Source organism: Canis lupus, chromosome 13 (genome assembly GCF_003254725.2).
Source record: "Canis lupus dingo isolate Sandy chromosome 13, ASM325472v2, whole genome shotgun sequence".
NCBI lineage: Eukaryota > Metazoa > Chordata > Mammalia > Carnivora > Canidae > Canis > Canis lupus.
The window spans coordinates 6,778,872-6,802,750 of NC_064255.1; the positions used below are offsets into that span (position 1 = coordinate 6,778,872).

The window sequence follows — 23,879 nt, forward strand, 5'->3', positions numbered from 1 at the left end:
CTAGTGCAAAACTACCAACCTTTATTCCATATGTTATAGAACAGTGTGATTTTGGGCAAAAGTAAAGTTGCTCTGTGTATCTTACACATTGTGCCCTTATCAACAATTGCAAAGTATTCATTGCATGCATATGGTAGAAAGGATGTTACCTACAACACTATAAAGGATAGTAACATTAAAAAGAAAAAAACCTAGAGTCTTGGTTATTTGAAACTGAAATTTGGGTTAGTCTATAATAGCGCAACATGGAAATATATGCCCAAACTATGCCTTACCTGGGGGTGCATAGTTTCAAAAGATATGGAAGACAGAGCCATAAATAACACAGAGCAAACTCTGTTTGCATTTGTACTTTAAACTTTCCTTTTTACAGAGTTGAATTAGGGAAAATCTACTTCACTGTGGATTAGCGACATTGTTTAGTGGTTCTCAAGTGTAATGGGAATGGAGCCCCACCAAAGAGTATCCATGGGGGATGCCTGGGTGGCTCAGCAGTTTAGCGCCTGCCTTCGGCCCAGGGCGTAATCAGGGAGGCCTGGGATGGAGTCTTAAAAATGGAGTTTTAAAATCTTAAAAAAAAAAAAAAAAAAAAGGGTATGCATGGAAGTATGTGTATTTGTTGAAGGGACTCCATCTTTGTTTCTTGGGGGTGGGGCACCATTGTGTCATTTCTTTAATATACTTATAACCACTGTGGTTATTTACATTTATAAGTGTTAAAGGATACCATGAATCTGTTTTTGACATCAAGAAAAGAGAGCATGGATTTTAAAGGGCTGAATAACACTAGACAAGTCTGTTCTCTAGTTTCTTCCATTTAGAGTACATGAAGTCCTAGAACAAGAAGGTGCTATATGAGTCCTAGAGTCTTGGCCTTTTCCTTTATTAATGAAGGAACTGGCTCAGGGAAGTAATGCATTTTTACCCAGGCAGGTAATCCAACCACTTAGAGAGAAAGCTTAAGTTAACCCTAAGTTTAGAGAATTCACAGGTCATTTTTGAACATATATACAACTAGCATACTAACATGAAATAGAAATTACAAAGGAAAAGGTCATAGATTTGTAATCATGGGGGATTTTGCTTTGTGTTTGGTTTGGTTTGGTTGTATTTGACAAATGGGACAACATATTTAAAATTTGTATTAAATACTTTAAATTATGGTAGTCACATTTAAGACTGTTCCAGTCCATGCTTTGAGCAAAATCTGCACTATTTACAATTTAGAGTCCAACGCAGGGGAATGGCATAATTAGGAACTCAACGTCTAGAGCCTTTTCAAAATTATTTCCCAGATGCCCTACAAGCAAATTTTTAGATCTTGTAGGTACCAGTAAAAATGATAGGTAGAAAAGTTGGAGTAATTTCAACAGAATACATTATTTTATAAGCAATATGTAGAGTTTTTCATCATACAAGGTAAGATTTTATTCAAGCAACCTTAAGTTGCCATTAAAATCTTTTCATTGTGCTACTAGTGGTATGGTTGTCTCCCCACTAGCCAATTTATCGAGTAGTTAAAAAATAAAGACTGGTCAAAATAGTAAAATCTCCTATATGTTTATAGTATGCTACATTGGTCACTCTGTTGATAGAATAAATTAAATAGGCATAAGAATTTTCACAGATATTAATTAGTTCTTAAATTTTTCCCCATTTTCCCAAATCTATATACATAATAATTATAAATGAACACTTACTATTTGTCAGGTATCAGTGTAAGTGATCCTTTTTTTTAAAGATTTTATTTATTTATTTATTTATTTATTTTTTTTTTTTTAAGATTTTATTTATTTATTCATGAGAGACACAGCAAGAAAGAGAGAGAGAGAGAGAGGCAGAAACACAGTCAGAGGGAGAAGCAGGCTCCCAGTGTGGGACTCAATCCTGGGACTCCAGGATCAGGCCCTGTGCTGAAGGCAGGTGCTAAACCACTGAGCCACCCAGGGATCCCAGTGTGAATGATTAAGTTTTAATTTATCTCCCATCACATCAACCCCATGTGGTATTATTATTCTCATTTTACAGATGAGGGAACTGATGAACAGAGAAGTAGAGTTTACTGACCAAGATCACACCATAGATGAATAGCAAAGGTTGGATATAAACTTAAACAATCTGATGCTAGAACCCATGATTCTAGCCACTGTGTTAACTGCCTGTCTGTTAAGTCAGTAGTATATGAAACTGAGGTTCCTGCTTCTTTTCCTCATCGTTCTTATCACATTGAAGAAAAATATTAGGTGTCATAAACAATATTTGAATTACAACTGAATTTGGTTTCAGACCTATTGAATCAAAAGAACAACCTTTTTTTCCACCTCTGCTCTATTTCAACCCAATTGTTTTTACTGAGGCTCCTTTTTAAATCACCAGTTTGACTTTGAACTCCTGTTGGCAGGTGAAACTGCTCTAAATATGTTTTGGTTCAATCTGCCTTAAGTTGGGGAGCATGCTAACTAAACCCAAATGGAGATATTTCTTTAAATGGAGACTTCCCTCTCCACCCCGCACTCTGCCCCTATCAGGGAGCCAAGGCTATATAATGTAGTTGAAATTCCTTAAGTGGTTGCATCTAGAAGTTCTGAAGAGTGGAATTGACCAGTCAGGCATGAAGCCCTGACTAGACTGCCTTGCACCCCAGAGTGCATAGTGATGCCTCACTGTGAAATACTGTGGAGGCTCTGTTCTGTTAACTAGTTGGGCACCAAGAGAATCCATTATTCTTTTGTTTCTGTGTGATCACTGCTAAATTGAGTGAATTTTAGCCTAAGAACACTTCGGATCTCATTATGAATTCTGCTTATGATAGGAGATGTTTATATAGGCTTTTTTTTAAATCAATTGTTAAGCTATAAACATTTCTATAAGTATAAAAATAACTAGTCATAAAAATAAAAATATTAAAATTATTGCCTATTTTTAAATATTTTTAATATTACTAACTAGACTATGTTCAGTTCTGTTCCTCTGATACCCACTTGATGCCTGGTATTGGTATTTAGTGTCTCAGCTAGACTTTTAAGACTCAAAACTGTGCAAATGTGAGAAATAATTCACTATAAACCTATAAATTTCACAGCTCAGAAAACCCTGAAGGTTATTAATGAGGCACCATGCAATTAGCTTATACAAAGTGCAGCTAGGAATCATGCATAATGTAAAACAGAAACTGCTAACCACTGACTCATGGAAGATCACTTAGGCTAGTTTCCATGGACATGAAGAATTGATATTTAACACAATTCCTAAGAAGATTCTTTTTACTTTAACACCATGGAAAGAATTTAGTTTCTTATAGATTTGCTAACAGAAAAATAGGAACAGTTCCTGGTTAGGTCAGTTTCCAACAATGTGAATTTGGACAAGTTGTTTAATATTTTAAAGTCTCAGTTTTTACCCATACAAAATGGACATAACCATAGAGTTGTGAAAATTAATTCAGAAAGTAATGCAGCACCTAGAATTTTAGCACATAGTTAATGCTTAATGAAATGTTAGAAATCATGTATTAGGGAAATGTGTCACTTTGCCACCCAGGCAAAATTCTTGTTTTACTGGAAATTCTGCGTTTCGATGGAAACAAATTTCTTTAGGAGTATGAGAAGCATAAGCCAAACACTTGCATAGAATAACATGCCTGTTACTGCTTTAAACTCATTACATACATTAAATCATTTAATCCTCAAAATAATCCTATGACTTAAATACTTGTATTATATTTATTTTAGAGATGAAGAAGCAGAGTAGTTTAGTAACTTGCCCTAGGTCATACAGCTACTGGAAAGAGATGATGGTACAGGCTCAATCAGCTTGGCACCAAAGTACAAGTTTTAAAATTTGACTATTAATAAAGCATATTATGTGTGACAGTGAGTACACACTTAAGATAGTATATACATAATTCATCTTGGCTATATTTCACAAAATACTTCAATTTTTGAAATATTTTTCAATATATTTATTTAGTTACTTTACTAAATAAAGTAACAATAACAATTAAGTGGATATATGTGTAAAATGATGTTGATAGAAGTGCATGGCTTAAACCAATCTATAAATATTAAAGATTCATAACTGGGTTTTAGATATAACTATTAAAAATATAAGCTACATTTTTAATAGACTTTCAATGTATATTAGGGAAAGCCTCAGTATTTTTAACTTCAGAATTAAGGTATGATCCTAAATTGTGAAAATCCTTTAAGATGAGTCTATTACCTACTTCTCATTTATTGCTACACTGTCATTTGGTCATGGACCATCAAATATGCATTGAGATTTCCAAATGCATCGTCATATACTTGAAATATCATGAGCTTGATTATAAATATTGATTTAAATAATCTATATGCATGTCACTTAGGCATTTTTACTATCATTACATTGTGAGCATCTAGGGGAAGTGTAACTCATCTTTCATCATTCTGTTCTTAAGAGTTTTATATGTAGTATTTAATAAATGTTTATTGAATGAATAATAAATATACCTAATTTCTAGTAAAGTATAAAGTGATTACTGTCAAAGCAGAATAACCTAAATAAGTCTCTCAAAATAGAAATGGCATAGAGATATCAAAAAATAATGCTGCTGGGATCCCTGGGTGGCGCAGCGGTTTAGCGCCTGCCTTTGGCCCAGGGCGTGATCCTGGAGACCCGGGATCAAATTCCACGTCGGGCTCCCGGTGCATGGAGCCTGTTTCTCCCTCTGCCTGTGTCTCTGCCTCTCTCTCTCTCTCTCTCTCTCTCTCTCTCTGTGTGACTATCATAAATAAATTTTAAAAAATTTAAAAATAGATCCATTATATATATATATAATGCTGCTCAGTCATTACTAATTAGAATGTTTATACATAAAGTTACATTTTTTATGTGGCAAAAACTATATCTGGACAATCTTGGTCCAACCTTGAATATCATGCATATGCAGCTAAATGCAGAATTTAACCCCTGGTATTTGAGTTCAGCCATTAAGTTTTTATAGATGTGTTAGTTTGTCATGTTAACATTATTTAAATATTCTTTCTAGGGGTGCCTGGGTGGTTCAGTCGGTTAAGCATCCAACTCTTGGTTTCAGCTCAGGGCATGATCTCGGAGTCCTGGGATCGAGCTGTGCTCCCTGCTCAGCAGGGAGTCTGCTTGAGGATTCTCTCCCTCTCCCTATGCCCCAACCCCCACTCATGTGATCTTTCTCTCTCAAATAAATAAATAAATCTTTAAGGAAATAGTCTTTCTAGCATACATGTTGATGCTTTTATTCATATTTCCATTCCTTTTGTAAAGAATATGCGTTGAGAAGCTTGTGCAGGGGTAGTATTAGTAAAGGTTTATCTCATTTGGTTCTGATATCATAGCATGTTCCCTTTAGTGGCCCCACACGCACAGGTATATTGACCAAAGATTTCCCCTGGATTGGGAGCATGTAAAGGTGAACCTGTTTCATTGGTCAGCATCCCCTCTTGCTTGTTTTTTCCACGGAAAACAAGGCAGCCTGCCTCCAAAAGAGAAGGCCCCACCCAGTGACTGGGCACTTGACCTTTATTCCTGGGAAGTACAGAATTAGTAGTCTTTCTGCATCTGTTGATTTGGAGAAAAATACTGAAAACTACTCTTATGGTCAGAGTCTTACTTTAGATACTTAATTTAAGTGTTTGCAATATTCTTGCTATTAAAATGTCTCACAGATTAGATAAACTTTGTTCCACTACTCTTTAGCACCTTCACACTTCTGCCAGCTAGACTGCCAAGCTTTTAAGCTTTTGCACCCAACTTTCAATAACTTGTCTCATAAAAATCTGCTTTCCCTAAAGGTGCTATATTTATCACAGCACCTACTACTATATTATTTAACAATGCCATCGTTTTTTCTTTTATCTCTTTGGAGGAGACCCCTTTCACTTTCCTATTCTTGTGGTTTTGTCATAGGCTCATACCATCAATTTCAAATATCAGGTTATTTTAAGTTCAAGATATAGGGGAGTTCTGAATAATTTATGGTTATAGACAAAAATGAAGATACACACATCATGAAAACAAAGTGTAATTAAAAGGAGAAAAAAAAAAGGGCAGCCCCAGTGGCTCAGCGGTTTAGTGCCTTCTGCCCAGGGCAGGATCCTGGAGACCCGGGCTCAAATCCCACGTCGGGCTCCCTGCATGGAGCCTGCTTCTCCCTCTGCCTGTGTCTCTGCCTCTCTCTCTCTCTCTCTGTCTCTCATGAATAAATAAATAAAATCTTAAAAAAAAAAAAGAAAAAAAAAACCTCTTTGCATTTGGTTTTAAAATTTACTATAAGGGCACCTGGGTGGCTCAGCGGTTGAGCTTCTGCCTTTGAATCAGGTTGTGATGGGATCGAATCCTACATTAGGTTCCCTGCAGGCAGCCTGCTTCTCCCTCTGCCTATGTCTCTGCCTCTCTCTCTGTGGCTCTCATGAATAAACAAATAAAATCTTTTTTAAAAATTTACTATACTGTTAATATCAGGATTGCCCTTTTTCTTTGGAGGGAAAGGGCTGATATTAAGATTGGCTAAAATGGTAACAAGGAGACAGTCCAAAAGGAGTCCAAAAGTTCATTACATATTGCAGTGGATTAATTCATGAGGGACAGATGTATCTCAGTATCTGAGGATGACTTTTTGTAGGATAGAGCTTTTTCTTTCTTCCACAGAATGCCTTAGGGGTAAATCTTAAAAAGAGACTGCTGAATAGAATTGACCACTATTTTTTATGTGTAAATAGGTCATCGATAGTGGTATGTGTGTATATATATCTGTTACATGCTCTGTGTAATTCTTCATACTAACATTTTTATTTTGATCACACACTTTCTTTGACCCCAACATTTTCCCTGTATTAATATATCAAGGCAAAGTAAATTAGATGGCTGTATTTACTGCTTCAACAATAAAAAGAAAAAAATAGTAGCATTTCCTTAACCAAGTGTAAGCCCAGTGTGTTGAATTTTCATATAATCTTCTTTACACTCAAGATTTGTGTTTAGACTTGACAAAGATTCTATAGTAGAAAGCCTTATGATCTTATTGTTAAGTTGTAATAAGGACATTGGAGATCGTCTTACAAAGGAGAAAGATGAGACCCTGAGAGGTTAAATGATTGGCCCTGGGTCACACAGCTGGGATCATGGCTTTCCGAGTCCCTGAACCCCGCCACAGGTTTCGATGAGGAGGGATACTCAAGAGCAATTTACTTTTTCCTTCCCGGGGCTTCGGTGCTGACACTCTTTTGCACATTGCACAAGGTGCAAGCCCAGAAATTCTGCCAGGAGCAAAACAACACTCCTTAAACACTCTGTGACTTTCAGAACTGTATAAAATAAAAGGTTGAAGTTAATGGTTGCCAGCTTGGAGGGAGTAGTTCCTCTTTGGAGCCAAATATATGTGGAGAACAGATGAGACTGTGGGAGTGAGTTGGCAAAAGGGAAAGAGAAATGAATCTATTCTTCTTTTTTTTTTTTTGAAAATGAAAGTATAATAAATATCTGGATGACTTAGATGTTTATTATTCATTTAGAGATTCTTCCCATTTGATAAATGAAGTATCTGTATCTTTAATGTGAGTATTCTTGATTAATAATTTTATATTTTCTTCTAACTATCATGTAGTAATCTTGTCTTTTTGGAAATAAAGAGATTATTTTAATGACCTGGATATATGGAACTATTTGTGTTCACTTTCTTAAAAGATCATTATTTCTTATGCCGAAATTCCTGTATTTAAGCAGTGACTCATGTTGTGATAATGGGTTTCCATAATTTTGAGAACTAAAAGCAAATATACCTCAGAGATAAAGATAATTTAAATTTTTGGTTCATAGAGATAAAACTGTCTTTGACATAAGGAGTATGGATATAGTAGCCAAGAATTCTATCATTTTATTTCACACTCATTTTGTTTTTGAAAAGTCTCTTATCGTGTTTGAGATCCCACATACCACAGTGATCTTAAAGATGCTTGTTAGCAGAAGCTCACTGGGATTTCACTTTCATGCTCTCCTTAAGGGATATTTTGTAGAACTGTGCTCAAGAGAAACGCTACTCTAATGAAACCTTCCTGGGATTTTCATTCATAAATCTGTTCTGTGGCTAATGGTATGATGTAGTGGTCCTTGTTAGAGCACACTACTGATGCCTTTCCAATTTAGACTTCTTACATATTTTCTAATTTAAGAGCACCCTTAATTTATTTGAACTTGAATTTGAAAATGTGTCTAGCACATCAATATTTTCAAGCAATGGAAATTTGATAACCTTTTACTAAGTTGAGTTTTGTTGTTTCTCAAACAATTACTGTAGGCAAAATACTTAGTATGAGTTTGGAAGTTCCTGAAGTTACTTCTTCATTTAAAAAATTTTAAAGTTTATTTATTCATTTAAGTAATCTGTACACCAAGCATGGGGCTCAAACTCACTACCCCAAGGTCAAGAGTTTCATGCCCTTCCAACTGAGCCAGCCAGGCACCCTTAAAGTTATTTCTTTAAATCTGTTTGTACATCTCTTTCTCTCAGTTTCTGTCACTCTCTCTGTGTGTCTCTCATTTTTAGACACAATAAACAAAGGGAAGATAGCAACTCTCACGCAAGGAACATCCAATGTAGTTCAGTGGCCATTTTATTCTTTTTTTTTTTTTCTTTTAATGTAAGCACATGACTTTAATGGAAACACATGATACACCCACTCATGTCTGAATGATGTCTGGCATTCGTTAGTCATAGAGAATATTTAGGTGTTATTGTTGAGAACCTGTTTGTATATCATCACACAGATAATGTTGACCCTAAAGGACCACATAGAATAGAGTTATTCTGTTTCTGTAGTTTAAAGTGCTTCTCTGTTTTTTTGGAAGAAAAGAAATTCTTGGCCTCACTAACATCAAGCTCAAACATTTCACATGATGTCCTATATTAATTTTTTAAAGGATGTTTACTAAAAACAGTTTTATTAGGTGGAAATCATATTGAATGTTTTATTTTTTTTCAAAGATTTTATTTATTTTTTAAGTAAACGTTCCACCCAATGTGGGGCTCAAACTCACAATCCTATGATCAAGAGTCACATGTGTCCCCAACTGAGTCAGCGGGCACTCCCATACTAAAAGTTTTGTAGTTCCAGTCAAATCAGTAATGTTGAGACTATATGCCATACACAGCATTGCTGAACACACTATTGTGTAGGGCCTTGAGTTACATTACTTGACATTTCTCCCCACTCTTGGTAGTCCAGGATTTTAAGTTATGATGCCCCCATAGGATAGGCTGTCACTGAAGGGAATTTTTAGATTTAAGCTCACTGTCACTAGAGACTTCACACAGTTAAAGGGAGAGTGATACAATGATTTCATGAGTGTTGAATTGTGTTTGAATTTAATTCCAGTGTGGAGAACTGCTTGGATATATTAACTGAAACTTTTACTGTGTAGTAAAGTACAAGGTCAAATCACATACAGTACCATTTTTTCATTTGGTTGTAGACAATAATTCAGTTGGGGGAGATTGGCCACTTTTCTGGTTCTAACTCTGTAAATCTAATGTCTACAGTAATTTGGAAAATTTTCTATGCCTACTATCAAATATGTTTTTATAGCTGAGAGAATAGAAACAGCGATGAATTGTTAAAACAGCTATGAATTTTGCCAAATAGGTTGCAGCCCTCTTCACCTATTGCCCAGTTAAGGAATCAGCATACTGAGAGCATTTTTATCACCATCAAACTACATCTCATGGGATTGGCTTGAGATTCTATAATGAGATTTTGTTATATTTCCTCAACTAAAGTCAATGGAGGCCAATTTTTTCATCAAGTGACATTTCTAGCTCTTTTAAAAGGCTGTAAAGTCCAGCTCTTCTTATAGGTCAGATTTTCCTAAGACTTCTGGCTCTTCCTAAGCCTCATTTTGGAAATCTTCAACAAATATTCCAGCAAAATTTGGAATCCCTAAGACAGCATTATGTCACCAGTTTCTTGGGTTAGAATTATCCTCTGAGCTTTACCTTTGGGCTGTCTACTTTTATCTCCATTAACCTTTTGGCTTGAGTATAAACATTTATTGAAGGCTACCTCCTTTGTCGGTCCAGTAACTCCAAAGGTTAGTGAGAAGTGGATGCCAGTTTGACCTCTTTTATCCACATTAGATGATTCTAATTATTCCTAAGAAATGACACTTTTGACCCATTTTGTCCTTGTCAAGTTTGTCTAGTTGTAGGCTGTCGAAGCATGAAACTCTGGGTTCAAACAGTGTCCAGGAGTGCACATTTTTCTAACTTACAATGTGAGCCTCAAAAGTGCACACTATTTCTTTTTTCTTTGTAAAACATTCCAGTTTAACTGAAACTCAGGGCTCCTGTTATGTACTTTCAATTGATTTATTACTGAAAGAGACTGTCTAGCTATGAAGTGTAAACTTTAACCTGTAAAAACTTATGGGTTATTGAATACAGGAAAAAAAAATGACGAAAACCTTTGCATAAGTGAGGATAAGCTAATTTTGCTGAGGTTGCAAGCAATTCTAATATCACAGCAGCTTTTAACATAAAGAAGTTTTATTTCCTTATCACACTTACATGGCCATTGTGATTCCCAGGGCTTCCTCTTCACACACTTCCATGATCACTTCAGCAAAAGCAAGGTGTGATGGTGAGTCTGTTGGCTCTTACAGCTTCTCTGTGGCAGTGACACAGGTCATTCCTCATTCAATTTTATTGGTCCGAGGAAGTCATATGGTCATACCTAACATTAAAAGAGATCTGGAGGAGAAGAGATCTGGAGGAGATCCCTGGATGGCTCAGCGGTTGAGCGCCTGCCTTCAGCCCAGGGCATGAATCTGGAGTCCCGGGATCGAGTCCAGTGATCGAGTCCCACATCAGGCTCCCTGCATGGAGCCTGCTTCTCCCTCTGCCTGTCTCTGTGTGTGTGTGTGTGTGTGTGTGTGTGTGTGTGTGTCTCATGAATAAATAAATAAAATCTTTAAAAAAAGAGATCTGGAAAGTGGAGAGTTAGAAACAACTGATAGTGGCACTAGTGACTACCACCATGTTTAAATTGGATACTTAAAGAGTTTCTGTCTTGACTTTTATGCTAATAACTACAAACATGACCAATACCTGAGAAACAGGATTCACTAAATCCTTTTTTTTTTTTTTGGTACATTTTTAATTTACTTATTCATGTAGCTCTTCAGGAAAAGTTTGATGTGCATTTACAGTGCACTAAACACTGTGTGGTTGTTTTCTACAACTTTCTTTGAGATAGAAATTATTTGGCAGATGTGCATGCTGAAATTCAGGACATTCAAATTTGGGTGGTTTTCCAGTCACAGAGCCTGCCCATAGCATGTAGTAGGATTCAAACCGAGGCCATCTGACTCCCAAGAATAGTAATGTCCTTTTATTCCACCCCAACTGTAATGGTGAATCATGAAATGTTTTAAATACTTAATTGTAGACGTGGAAATTATCATAGTTACCACTGTGTATTTTCTTGTACTTGACGACAAGAACGTTAAGCATATCCAATGATTGTGGAACGGCAACGTAGATTTGATGTTTATTCCAACTAAGAAGTAGCACTTTCATGCTTTTGAGTACATTTGATAAGTCTTTTTTTTTTTTAATTGTGAGTCAGTAAATCTGAATGCCTTTCATATTGGTTTTCTATTGCTGCTTAAACAAATTACCACAAATTCAGTGGCTTAAAACAACACGAATATATTGTCAGTTCTGTAGCTCGGAAGCCTAGTATCATTCTCACTAGACTAAAATTAGGGTGTCAGCAGGATGGTTTCCTTTCTGGAGGTTCTAGAAAAGAATACCTTTCCCACCCTTCAAGTAGCAGAATTTTCAGTTCCTTGAGGTTGCTGAACTGAGATCCCTGTTTCCTTGCTTCCTGAAAGTAGGAGTTATCCCAGTCTCCAGACACCAAGTGTTCCTTAGTTTGTAACAAACAGTAAGCTATCTTCAAAGGCAAAGGCGTGGAATCCTTTTCATATGGAATCCCTGTGATCTACTGTTTTGCATTTCTCTTCTATATGTAAAAACTCATGTGTTTAGATGGGGTCTTTCCAGATAGTCTAGGATACTCTCACCATTTCATGCACCTAAGCCTTAATCACATCTTTAAAATTCCTTTTCCCAAGTAAGGTAACATATTTAGAGGTTCCAGGAAATTAGGGCATGGACATTGTTAGGAAGTTGTTGTTTTTCTATCACAACTTTTATATCCACTCTCTTTCCCAATATATTGTGCCAACTGTATCCTCCATAGGATGCTAATAAACATCTTGGCCTTTCTTTATTTGTGAAATTAGGGAATTAAACTCTGAACTTTAAAGTTGCTTCCAGCTCTTAACATTCTAGACTTGTATGAGTCCTTATGATAGAGACATGGGAAAGTGAACCTAATGATCAATGTGGATATTATTGTTATTTTCTATTCATGGATTTTGCTGGAGTGTAGATTTCATATAATCCTGGATAACTCCTTCCTTCTCACACTTGGTAATCTTCTTTGAAGTCAGTCAATCTCTACAAAAGTTGACTTCTTCAGAAAGAAATTGACTTACCTCCTCAAAACTGTAATAACTGGTCCCTTGAGATTTTTTATCTACTTATTATTTACTTTACAGCTTGGGTATAGCTTTCAGCAAGTCTTCGCTACATTTTTGCTTTTGCTTTATTGGTTTAGAGTAAAATAAATTGTTTTTCCTTCAATTCCATTTTTAATAAGTCAGATTCTACCTATGCCCAAGTGTAATAAAGGTTTAAAGTTTTAAAAGGTATGATACCTAACTTACTATTGAGGAAAGATACTAAATTATTTTTATTTGTATCATAAAATTAATTCCTTCAGATCTTAATTTATGTACTAAATGGAGAAATGTTAATACCTAAGTCCTAGAGTTTAAAAATCAAAAATAATTGACGGGAAGTACAACACCCAACACTTAGTGCTCAATAGATGTAAACCACCAATATTGTTTTAACCATAGTAGTAGCGTGGAGGTGAACAAGTTATCCCTGTTTGCCTAGAAATTTCCAGTTTAAGTGCAGAAAATCTAGTATCCTGGGAAACCCTTCAGTCCCAGGAAAACCTAGATGGTTGATCACCCCAGGAGTGGTAGTGTCTGGAAACAGAGCTAGAGAGATAGAAATGGGGTCATCCTTCTACCAGCTATTTGACGTAAAAGAAATTATTTATCTGACTTTCAGAGGGTTTTTTAAAATCTGAGAATGGACTTGAAGACTAAATAAGGAAGTATCTAAAAAAAATACTTGCACAAGTAGCATAAGTAGTAGTACCCTTATTCTTCCTGGTTAAACTATCTTTACTGGTTTCCTTTGCTTAGAAATATAAGCGTAAAAGGTTTAGCCTGATAGGAAAGATCCTTCAAAAAAGTACTTCTAACCTGCCCTTCCAAACACATTGCTGTTATTTTTCTTCCACTGCTATTTCCTCTATAATATCTTCCCAGAATCCACACAGCAGAAGTTTCTATCTTGCCCTCTATTAATCCCAAAACAATTTGCATGTGACTTTACACTCCTTACCATGCTACTTTTTGCATTATATTAAACTTTTTCTTATGTATCTATATCTTTCACCAAAAGAGATGTCCTCATATTCCTAGCACCAAACACAGGACCAGGATGGAGGTGGTTTGTATAAATGTTTCTCATAAATGAATGGAAGATGACAGTATCAGCAAATCAGTTGATTTGCTATACACTAAAAAAATCCCTAAAGAATTTAAGTAATCAATGTCTATTTTTCATATTATCTGTAGAAAATTGTAAAAACTGGTTGTGTAGAAAACTATGTGGCTTTAAGAACTACCGAGCATAGAGATTAAATAAAAGACATGTCTTTCCCATGAAATAAGAGTAGAGAAGAAATGGGGGGGGGGGTGCTTGTTGAAATATGTTCTTTAAAACCAGAAGAAAGCAGATGTTACGAATAAGACCACGAAATCTCCTACATATAGGTTTCTTGAAATGGTGGACTCTCTCTCCTATGCCTTGTTCTGCTTACTGCTTGGAGACCTGCTGACCCTGATCTGTGAATTTACCTGTTTCTCTGGTAGTGAAAGAAGCTGACATATGCATAATTAAGATAATATTTAATTGGATATGGGTTATTATCATTTCAGATTGAAGACGCCTGCTTGTCCTCAATCCTGTTTTCAAATGGAAATAAATAAAAATGGTCACTCAGACTAATAACCATAAAGATAACTTGTTAACATTTCTGCCTGTATTGTTAAAAAATGATATTATATAAAATTACTTCTTTCTTGTAGGGCTTTCACATAACCATCCTTAAAGACTATGCTCTTAGGGATAATTACTATAGTTTGTTGCTAGAGAAGTTTCTCTGAATGTGTAAAACACCAGATAACTGTTTGCCAAATATTAAGATATGTAGTTGAAAAATTAGGAATTTAAAATGAATCAAAGTATGAATATGAAATATTAGTATGCTAGTATTTCTCACAATTGATCTGGTTTACCATCTCTTTTAATACTTGAAATACTTTTTCAGACTTCTTTTTTTTAATTCATCCATTATGGTTGATTTTTTTCTCATTACACAGTATATTTTATGGTAGTTTTATCTCTTATAAATATAATTGATACTTCAAGAAATGGGTTAACATTAATCTTATGCCTAGCTGTCAATATGGGTTTGCAGCTAACAATAGATCCGTGTCTCAGGCACTATCATTGTTGTCATTCAGCGGGTGAAATGGGTTTTCCAGATTCCTGAGGGATTTGAAATGACCAGATTACATGGAACTTCTCAAGTGAATACTTATTAATGCCAATTTGAGAATTTTTCGGCAAAGTCCCAGAATGAGCGTAGACCTCTTTTGCAGGATCATATCTAGGTGAAGATTCAGTTCAAAAATTACCTTGAGACCCTTCCATTGTACTCTGTGTTGTGGCTTTGTGATATTTGATATACAGACATGGTCTGGTGGATGATAAAAGTCTGAATGCCAGTTCACTGTGACTCATCGAGAAACTGCTGTTTCTTGCTAAAGCTCACTTGCTTCCTCCCCAGTTTATTTCCTGCCATGTTTAACGTAATTAAGGACAAATAATTTGGATGTCCAACAGCTTAACATGATGAACTTTTTAGCTTTATATTTAAAATGTGCAACTGGAAATATTTTGTTAGAACTAGGGTGCGTGTCTCCCTGCTTCTGTGCTTCTCAGAGCGAGGGATGTCATGCTTTAGCTGCTCTGCAACTGAATTTATTCACGATTCCTCTTTTATAGTCTTTTTGGAGACAATGTATGGTGAATCATTAGCATTATTATTATTTCAGTTACAGTCGGACTACATATCCATACTTAGCAAAGGAGGTTGGGGAGATTTCATTATTCATTTGAAATAATTTCCTACCTCTAATATAAATGTTGCTCAGGATAGAGCTTTGAAATGGATCCTGATTCTTTAAATTCTTTCCTGTCTGTTTCAGGAAATAGTGAGATCCTGTTGATAGTAAAGTACAATGTGTCTAAAGTTCACTTCTAAACACTCTGCTCTTTGCAATGAAAGTCATCTGCATTCTCTTTATAATTCAGAGCCACAAGAGATGTGTCTAATCTTGGAGATCTGATCCAGTATCATTTAGGAAAAAAAAATCCTTGATAATAATTCTACCATTCAGATTAGTGAAAGCAGTAAAGCCTTACAGCTTCTGTCGTCTTAAAAAGATATTATGAGACAGGGGAATAAGGACTTGATTATGGTTTGGGAGATTTAGTTGTTTGTAAAAATAAAATGATTAGTACAGTTATTATTCAAGTTTTTAATCAACGAAAGCAAATGGCATCTGTTTGTTATCATTCTTTCTACAGAAGACAAAGGCTCAGGTCCCAATGGTGCTGACTGCTGGTCCCAAGTGGCTACTGGATGTGACTTGGCAAGGAGTGGAAGACAACAAAAACAACTGCATTGTGTACAGCAAAGGTAAATGCAAGATCATTTCCCTCTCTTTGCAAGTCTTGGAACCTGATCATTGCAGGAGCACCAAGTGAGCTGGAATGGGAATGCAAAGTGAAATGTGACCCTCTCTCTTCCTTTTTCCCTCAAGAATCTCTCTTACCTGTGTCTCCAGCAAAGCCTACTGGGCTTTTTCTGCACAATATATGAGAGAAAGTGTTAGACCCTTAATGACTTAGCACTGCACACATTTGCCTAACCCTGTATTTGAGTGGCGCGACGGGTACCTTCCTTGCTGTTAGCTTTTTGGTGGTCAGTTTGATGAGATCCCACGTTCCTCTCTCTTAGACATTATCTACAGAAAGTAAATTCCTCTTGAAGTTTAGCAATTCGTGTCAAGGTGCATGCTCCAGGAGGCACTGCATTCCAGCAGCTTTCTTGAAATCACTTGTGATGAGGATAGCTGAAAATGAAACCATAGCAAAGACTGAGAATTCTTCCCCGTGGTGATTTCTGAAGGGCAGGAGGCAAACAGGCAAAGAGGAAGCCGATGGCTTGCAGAGCTTTGTCTTTGATTTGCTCAGTGTGACATCAACCTAGACCCGTCATATAGACATAAGCCCCTCTTGGTGTGTGGTGTGGCGTGGGGCACTTTTCTCCATATTCAAGTTAAGGGGCTCAGCTCTGTACTCTTAGAGCAAAATCCCTAATCGTGCTTCTTCGTAAATATTGCAAAACCTTGGGCTTCTCATGTTTAATTTCTTTTAGCTTTCTTTTTTAACCAAACAGACCTACTGAGATCAAAGATGTATTTGCACGCTGAACCTACAAACTATAGAAGCATACAAGGGAACAAGCAAATAAGCACCCCTATCAATATATTAACATATAAAACACTAATCATAACATCAAAGACTCTTAAAAACTTGCTAGAAACAATTACAACTTGTTCTTATAATCATTACAATTTGTACACTTATAAGAGGATTGCCTTTAAACTACCATAAGCCTTTGAAAGTTGAAACACCGGAAAGAGGGAATTTGCAAGCTAAAAAAACAATCTGCACACCAGGATCTGATTATATTCCTTTTCCTTCCATAATTGCTGGTCCCAAACCCACTCATTTTCTAACCTGAAATACCTGTGATATGCTGGTGGGAGCTTTTAACTAGAAGGGAGGTGAGATTTTCCCAGGATATGTCAGTATGATCTATCACAGTGGTAGGAAATGGCATAGTGAACCAGTTTACCAGTGCCTACATGCAGAATGCAAAAATACAAAAGACGCCTTGGAATGTAGGATTAATTACTAGGAATAAATTTTTGATATATAATGTCTTATCTCCATGATGGCAAAATAATATGGAGGAACCAAAAGAAAAGCTGTTCTCTTGTCATAATCCAAATCCATTGCATTTTTAAGTCCCCCATTCTTTTGGGAGCAATGATTGTTATAGTGTTACATACGGAAAGAAATATGGCAAGATTGCAATTCTATGTTCAGTGGAGTACTTTAACTTGACCATGTTTATGTGTATTTTGTTTGGCTATATGTTAAGTCTTTTGACAATAAACAACTTGGGCAATTTATAGAAGGTCACTAATTAATTAAGTTGTAAAACATGCATTGAGGCCAACTACATGCTAGCCTTGTACAAGGATACTAGTAGCCACCGTTACTGAGCACTGCTGAATAGTACTTCCATACCAGATCATATGCATTTTTCTCATTGTTCTTTATCACCTTGTTTATGATCATTATTATATAAATTCAAGAAAAGAGTAAAAAATTTAAAAGTTAGAAAAAGGTAAAAAGGATCCCTGGGTGGCTCAGCGGTTTAGTGCTGCCTTCATCCCAGGGCGTGATCCTGGGGTCCCGGGATCAAGTCCCACATCAGGCTCCCCGCATGGGAGCCTGTGTCTGTGTCTCTGCCTCTCTCTCTCTGTGTGTGTCTCTCATGAATAAATAAATAAATAAATAAATAAATAAATAAATAAATAAATAAAATATTTTAAAAAAAGAAAAAGGTGAAAAGTTAGTTATTAACTTTTAGCAAAAGGAAAAAGTAAATAGTTAGCTATTACTGCCTGCCTTTCTGATTTACTCTGTAATAACTAAGGGTAAGAACTATGTCTTAGTCACAAGGATGGGAATATCCTTGGTCAGCTATGCTTCCTGTACAAAAAAAACACTAAATAAATATTGATTGGCTGACCAGATAAACATAGGTTGAGTGGTTGCCAGAAACCTTAATAGGCATTTCACATACTCAAATGATGAACCATATGAATTATGGCTATTTAATGGTTCTTAGCCTACAAAGAGTAATCTGATATTGTTCAAATTAAGAACTATTGGTATTGCAGTTCAAACAGCAGGGACTGCAACAACTACTATATAGGCATTATTTCACTTTATCTTCATTTAATACCTGCAGTGAGGCAATTAATATACTATTACATTTTTATAAAAGGTGAAATGAGAATTGGGTGCACTAAGTAATTTGCCATGGTCATATAGCTAAGTAAGCGACTGGAGTAGGGTCCAAACATGAATTTGTCTGAGTAATAAATATTAGAATAGTTTCTCCCCATATTCGGCTTTCAAACAGCTTGATAACATAGGTGGTGTGTTTTTTATTTTACATGGTTTGGCATTGTGACTTAGAAAGGTAGTTGGGCTGTTCTTGGTCATGGAGAGCTAACAATGGAGCCAAATTGGAATCTGGGTCTTGATCATCCCAAGCCCTATATCCTTGCATTGTGTGATTCTGATTTCCCCCTGCCATTATTTCATGATTAGTAAATTATTTCAAATCACACAGGTATTTAAGCCTGCAAATCACAGTGTATATATATATTATGATATGGCACTCTTCAAATGCTTTATCCGGAATCCCAAGTTCATTAAAGAAAGAGCCCTATGACCTAATGTTGCCTATCATGACCCCTCTTGAAAACTCACGATGTCTAATGGCATAATGCTCTGAGAAGTACTATAGTAAAACAAAACAAAACACGCATTTAACTCATTTGACCATATGAGTCATATATATATATATATATTTTTTTCCTTTCAAACGGACATCCACTGGAATTAGTGTTCTGAGTAACACAATGGGACAAACTCTCTATAAACTCTATTCAGATCTCCTAGATTGGCTTCAGAGGCCTGGTACTAATTCCTACTGTTCAGATTGTCTTTGAAGAGCAGGGATAGCTCACCTAAACTATGTCTCAAAGTTCTATGACTACCTTAATATGCTGTGATTATACTAGAGATCATTTGAGTCATGGAGAATATGACCCAAAGAAGCACTCCTATCAAGGCCTCACGGGCTCTGAGTTTGCTGTCTTCATAGGCTTACAGGTATGATAGGGTTCTTCAAAGCAAGAGTTTTGTAGTTGGAAGGTTTTGGTGATTTAGATTTAATAAGTATTGACTTGGACATCCATAATGTGTGAGTCATGTTCATAGTATGTATATTATCTATTATTTGGGGCTGTTTTCAAGTGATAGAAATCCAAAGGAAATTGGCTTATGCAAAACAAAAACAAAAACAAAAACAAAAACAATGTGTGTGTGTGTGTGTGTGTGTGTGTGTGTGTGCATGTGTGTTGGGGGGTAGGTGAGATTCATCTACTCATAGAACTGAGAGTCCAGGGATGTTCTGGACTTCAGGAACAGCTTAAATTAGGTGCTCAAACTTTGTCCCCAGACTGTCTCTGTTTCTGCCTCTTCTTTCCTTCATTTTCAGAAAAATTCTCCTCAGGTAGTGGGAAGCTCCAGACTTACTCTACCAGCAGAGCAATTCCAGTGAAAACAGAGCTTTTCTGGGTTTCAATTAGGGCACATCACATACCAATCTTTGATCCAATTAATCACAATGACTCTGTCTCGCAGACTCCAATATCCTTAGAATAGAATTAACCTCACATAAGCCAATATGATGGAAAAGAAATAGTTCCCCAAATGAAACCAAAGTGCTGCCTCCAGATACAAAGGAATATTTGCTTGTTGGGCTAATGTTCATCCACTTAGATATAACACATTATTCCTAAGGTCTAAGAAGTGCTCGCTAGAGATTACAAATTCCTGATGTCAAAATTGCATTTCCTTATTTTGTTTTCTGGCTAAGAACCTAAATTACCTACGAATTATATGCCAGAATCATTATTATAGGACCTGGCTATCTGAGAACATCAATACCTATTTACAAACAGAATGTAAAATGCATATGTGTAGCGTTTTTTAAAATGCCCTGACTGTGAAATTTTTGATATCATTTTCTTATGGTGTGTTAGATAGGCCACTTAATGTGTAACTATTCCCATTTAAGAGGCGTACTTACTTCTCAAAGTATTATTAAATGTGAGCTAATAGCAAAATTAAATGTAACTATAGTTTTCATTTCCAGGGTGTCCATCAAATAATTATTATAAAATTATATTATATCACTTAGTGCTATGTGACAGGCTGCCATCATCTTGTTTTATCAAAGTAAAAAAGTATAGTATTTGGCATTAATATTGTAATCTGATGTACTTTTTTCCTGCCTCAACTACCCCCTGTCATTCTAGAAAGTAATTAGCTCATCCAGACATTGATGGACCAGACTTGTTGGGTCATCTGTTTTTTGCCATTATTCTCAACAGACTCCAGATAATTCTAATTTACTTATCTCCAATGGAAAAAGACTGGAAAGCACCATGCTGAGGTTAAAGGGAGGATGCTGGGAGGTAGGATTAGCAAGGCCTGTCCACTAACTCCTAAAATCCACCAGTGCCTGTTGAATATCAGAGATCGACTTTTCTTCTCTATACCGCGATGTTCTTTACTTTGTAGTGTTTGCACAGTATGGTGGAACTTTCTCACATATTAAAAGTAAATAGGTTATACCAAGGTTTTTTTGGTTGTTGTTTTTGAGTACTCAGAATTAAGCCTTTAGCATGTGGGTTTGTTCATTCAGTTTATTTCAAATAAGGAATAATTGGGTTTATCATGGAGTTGTTATTTCAGAGTAGCTACATTCTCTAGGTATCAAGATTCAGAGAATAAACATTGTCAATCAAAAGAGTGAAAAATTATAAGTTAACTGTGATTCCCACCTTCACCATGGATTTCTTTTTACATGAAAGAAACACAGTATCATTGTAAAAAAAACTGTTGTTGGTATGTGACTTTGGACAAATCACATATACTAAAAATCTTGATTTCCTCAGTTGTAAAAATGAAATAGCAATGTCTATGCTACAGAATTTTTGAGAGGAAGAAACCTGTAAACTTAACCATGATATCATTATAAATATTATATTGGTAATTATATTGTACTCAACCCAATTTGCTCTTGTAGACATGTCAGTACAAACTTAGAGGAAATGAAATCAGGGCTTTATATTGGAATCAAGCAAGTGTGCAAGAAAACATGTCATCTGATAACCAGATTAATAGCCAGGGATTCCATAACTCTCATTCAGTTCCTCTTGAACCCACACCACAGTCTCTGAAAAGAACTGTATTATAGTACCTGAAGATGGTACTGGATGTTTTTCCCCTGAACACATGATATTTTTATTTTTAATGGAAACCTTATGTAAAATGTCTAATATCAAGATGATAATGATAATACTATTTTTTAAAGATTTATTTACTTATTTATGATAGAGAGAGAGAGGCAGAGACACAGGCAGAGGGAGAAGCAGGCTCCATGCTGGGAGCCCCACGCGGGACTCAATCCCGGGACTCCAGGACCGTGCCCTGGGCCAAAGGCAGGCGCCAAACCACTGAGCCACCCTGGGATCCCCTAATGATAATACTATTAATACTAATATAGCAGTCACGATTTATTAAACACTTATTCTCTGCAGGCATAGTTTTAAATACCATACCTACATATTTACTGTTACAACAGGCTCATGACATAAGCCGCATTATCCCTATTTTACCGATGAGTAAACTAAGGGTTTAGGTAAGTAAATAATTCAAGGATCTTTGGCTCCTACTTGGTGAAAATGGGATTCAGTCTTAAGCATATTGACTTTCAGTTCCCAATTATATAATTGACAAGAGTTTTGATGATGCCCTTTCACTGGGCCAAGATTGCAGGTTATAGTTCTTCTTCACAAATTTGCATATGTGCTTATCAGCAACTCTGTTTTCTTTTTCCTTGATTCTGTGGTTGGCTTCAGGAACTGAAACATCAGTGGCAGCAGTACTTTATGTTGATATCTCTGTTGCTTTTAAGTACACAGCAATTTAAAGTCACATGGAAGACCAATCTCAAAATCATTCTGTGACCATCCTCAGAGTTCTGATTTTGCTTATTTGCACAAATGTAACCATGCAATGAATTCATTTAAGCTTTTATTGATTGTCTACTGTGTACAAGATCCTATACTAGGCACTGTTGGAATAATGACGGAAATTCTAATAGGACCTAACTTGGATGAGCAAGGTTCTGCACACTGACTAAATTGATCAACTTTTCAAAACAAAAATCTTGTAGTGTGAGGACTCTTGCAAAGTCTGGATGATTTTCCACCTTAAAATAGAGAATCTGTTGCATGTTGGTAGAATTTTGACACAACAGCCTGTCTAACGTGACAGCCGATTTTTAAAGTAGCCTACAAGTTCATGTATAACTTCACCTAAAAGGGCCAAATATTACATAAAGAAGCAGCTATTTTAAAAAGAAAAAAAAATTGTGCTCAGATTTTAAGTGTTTATTTGACCATTCTGTAATTCATAGAAATGTATAACTGTGGTCTAGTTTTATGGTATTCTTATAAGAAGGTGGGTGCCTGAACCAAATATTTAGCAGCGGGAATTATAAAATCATAAGGCGATTAAGTTAGCTAGTCGCGGAATTCCAATATTGCTTTTTAAATGACTTCAGGATATAGGAGGTACTAAGGTTATTATCTGTTATCAGGAATACAGTGGAATTGTACAACTGGATAATAACCAAACAAACTGACACAATGTAAAATTACATTATCAGTGTGTTAAAACAAAATTGCGCCCTAAAGGAGTCCACATGCCAGCTCAGAGCTGCAGTGTAATTATGCTTAACTCTGATAATTAAAATACAACGGAGATCAACAGAATCATTTTCATTAAGAAAATTATTAATGATGGTGGTATAACAGTAATTGATTGCAGAGCACCACAGGATAACGCGATGCCGAAAACCCAACATGTTTCATGAACATCTGAGGCTTTCTCTAGTTATGTTCTATGAGAATGAGAGATGGTTTGAGGAGTGAGTAATTTATTATGCCTATTCTAGGAATCAGTGATTGTGAAAATGGCTGCTTTAGAAAACCAACATTTGGATTCATATTGTCATTTCTAGGGGGCTCTTAAGGTCAAGACAAGTGACCCCGCTAGTGACTGTGTTATTTACAGGAGAGCTGTCTTTGCAAATTGCAGAATGACAGTAACTTCAGCAAGTATCAGACATCCTGTCATTTCTCTTTCTTCCTAGCGGGTCTGCTGTTTTTACAGTTATGTTAGTGATTTACTTGGGTTATTTCAGTCTGAGTCTGATCATACTAACTAGTTTATGTCCTTAGTTATTACGAATGTTTGCTATGTGATGAGAGAAAATACATTTGTTTTCATATCAGCATCACTATGATACCCTTAATGAAAATGTTGGTAAATAATCCTGCATGATAATATCATTAATTACTCCAGGGATTAGACGTGCTATCATATATTGGAGAAAAAAATATCCTAAACCACCCTGGACCCATATATGAATGAAACATCTTGTCTCTTAGGGGTAGAAACCCGTCAGGATGTTGGCCAATGATAAGAACTAAGAATATCAGTTTCATAAGTATAAAAATGAGAAATGAAGAGTGGGGTCTTTTGAGAGGTGACTCACTATCATTCAGGGATGTTAGCTTGTCAT

At 36.0% G+C, this 23,879-nt stretch overlaps 1 protein-coding gene and 1 long non-coding RNA gene across 6 annotated transcripts in view; one reads left to right on the top strand and one right to left on the bottom strand.

Moving 5' to 3' along the window:
- The window catches only part of ZFPM2 (zinc finger protein, FOG family member 2), a 457,957-nt gene that overhangs the window by 282,423 nt on the left and 151,655 nt on the right, over positions 1–23,879 (top strand). For all 5 annotated transcript variants that reach the window (XM_025450404.3, XM_025450405.3, XM_049093338.1 and 2 more), the window contains one exon: positions 15,875–15,986. In XM_025450404.3, the coding sequence (XP_025306189.1) occupies positions 15,875–15,986 (112 nt within the window). The remainder of the gene's footprint in view (positions 1–15,874; positions 15,987–23,879) is intronic.
- The window catches only part of LOC112662085 (uncharacterized), an 87,071-nt gene that overhangs the window by 20,785 nt on the left and 42,407 nt on the right, over positions 1–23,879 (bottom strand). The window contains exon 3 of the long non-coding RNA XR_003138203.3: positions 16,247–16,422. This is a non-coding gene — a long non-coding RNA (uncharacterized LOC112662085). The remainder of the gene's footprint in view (positions 1–16,246; positions 16,423–23,879) is intronic.